The sequence below is a fragment of the Dipodomys ordii genome, unplaced genomic scaffold, assembly GCF_000151885.1.
Source record: "Dipodomys ordii isolate 6190 unplaced genomic scaffold, Dord_2.0 Scaffold4, whole genome shotgun sequence".
Lineage (NCBI taxonomy): Eukaryota > Metazoa > Chordata > Mammalia > Rodentia > Heteromyidae > Dipodomys > Dipodomys ordii.
The window spans coordinates 19173980-19176052 of NW_012267220.1; the positions used below are offsets into that span (position 1 = coordinate 19173980).

Consider the following 2073-nt stretch of genomic DNA (forward strand, 5'->3'; position numbering starts at 1 on the left):
GCCCCCCCTCCCCCCCCAGGTTAAGATATTTTTCAATGAAGATATTTTCTTTACAGAAAGAAATTTCAGAGCTTCCAAGATCATAAACTTAAAATAAGTAAAGAAGATAATAAAATTCTTAAAAAGGCTCGGAAAGATGGGTTTTTGCATGAGACACTTCTGGACAGGTAAATATATATTTACATAATACCAACTGTTTTGGGCAATACAAACAACTAAAATCATGTGTAAATCTGTGTTCTGCCGGTCCAGGTGGCTCACACCTGTAATCCTAGCTAATCAGGAGGCTAAGATCCGAGGATCATGATTCTAAGCCAGCCTGGGCAGGAGAGTCCGTGAGACTCGAATCTCCAGTAAACCACCAGAAAACCAGAAGTGCCGCTGTGGCTCAAGTGGTAGAGCGCTAGCCTTGAGCTGAAGAGCTGAGGGACAGTGCCCAGGCCCAGATATCAAAACCCATGACCAACAACAACAACAAACAAACAAAAAAAAACTGTGTTCTTATTATGTGTGTTCACACTGGGGCTTGAACTCAGGACCTGATTGCTGTTCTTTGCTTTTTTTGCTTAAGGCTAGCACTCTTTCACCTGAACCACAGATCTACTTTAGCTTTTTGGTGGTTAGTTGGAGATAAGAGTCTCTTGGACTTACCTGCCTAGGCTGGCTTTGAACCTCCAACCTCAGATCTCAGCCACCTGAGTAGTTAGGATTACAGATTAAAAACCACTGCCACCCAGCTCTTGTGTCTGTCTGTCTTTCTTTCTCTCTCTCTTTCTTATCCTGGGGCTTGAATCTGGCCCTGGGCACTATCCCTGAGTTTTTATGCTCAAAACTACCATTCTACCACTCAGCTTTTTGTGGCTAATTGGAGACAAGAGAGACAAGGAACTTCCTGCCCTATCTGGCTTCAAACCTTGATCCTCATATCTTAGCCTTCCAAGTAGCTAGAATTCCAGGTGTAAGCCACTGGTGCCCAGCCTCTGTAGTATTTAGTATTACTGTAGTATTTAGATTTTTGTCTTCACTTCTGTTGTATTTGTGTGGTAATATTACCTAGAAAAGACCTAACTTTTCAGCTTGGAGCTGGGGGGTGGGAGGAAGCTGGAGAAAATGAGGGAGGAGGTAACATTGTTCAAAAAGAAATATACTGCTGGGCGCTGGTGGCTCATGCCTGTAATCCTAGCTACTCAGGAGGCTCAGATCTGAGGATCGAGTCAAAGCCAGCCCCAGCCCAGGCAGGAAAGTTAGTGAGACTCTCTTTCTCCAGTTAACCACCAGTAAATGGGAAGTGAGCTAAAGATAGTTCAGGGACAGCACCTAGGCCTAGAGTTCAAGCCCCACAACTGACCAAAAAAAAAAAAAATTATATTGGCTTACCATTATCTTTGTATGACAGTTACCAGATTAGAAAGTTGTTCAAATGTGTATCCCTTTGAAGTATTAAAAATTCAAAAAATGACATTAAAATATACATTGATTTTTAAGTAGATTAAGTTAAAAAAATAATGAAATTTTGGGCATTTTAAGTTTAATAAAATGTTTAACTGGTAATGTAATAATCAAACGAAAACATAATTTCTAAATATGTTTCTTATTTTGTAGCAGATGACTATGTATGGTATATTCTAAATTAATTAATTTTTATTTGTCTTAAATAGGAGAGCCAAATTGAAAGCTGATAGATACTGCAAATGAAGAGGATATTTGTTTTTTTTCTCCCTTTGGTTTTTTTTTTTTTTCTGAATAAAGTATTTGGTGGATCTCCTTTTACAGAGTTCTTGGGTTAATGTGGAATTATTGCTTAAATCAAGATTTATCAGGATTCTTTATGGATTCATTTTTCTTTTTTTGATTACCTATTGTGGAAGGTCTCATCAGAAACTGATGATTCTAGTACAACTCCTAGATTTTATCTTGTTGCTCAGTAGTCTCTGTTCACTCAACACAATCCATGGTATATTTAGAGGGAAGTTAGAAACTCTTCAGTCAAACAATCAACAAAGCTTTGATTGTCCCTCTTAGTTTTGTTTGCACTGAGGATGGAACCCAGGATTTGCTCTTGTTAGATAAGCA

The 2073-nt window shown here is 38.7% G+C and overlaps 1 protein-coding gene across 1 annotated transcript in view; it reads left to right on the forward strand.

The window, feature by feature from the left end:
- Positions 1 to 1775, forward strand: part of Frg1 (FSHD region gene 1) — a 27347-nt gene extending 25572 nt beyond the window's left edge. The window contains exons 8-9 of the mRNA XM_013023989.1: positions 42 to 167; positions 1659 to 1775. Of these exons, the coding sequence (XP_012879443.1) occupies positions 42 to 167; positions 1659 to 1695 (163 nt within the window). The 3' untranslated portion in view covers positions 1696 to 1775. The remainder of the gene's footprint in view (positions 1 to 41; positions 168 to 1658) is intronic.
- The last annotated feature ends 298 nt before the right edge of the window (positions 1776 to 2073 follow it).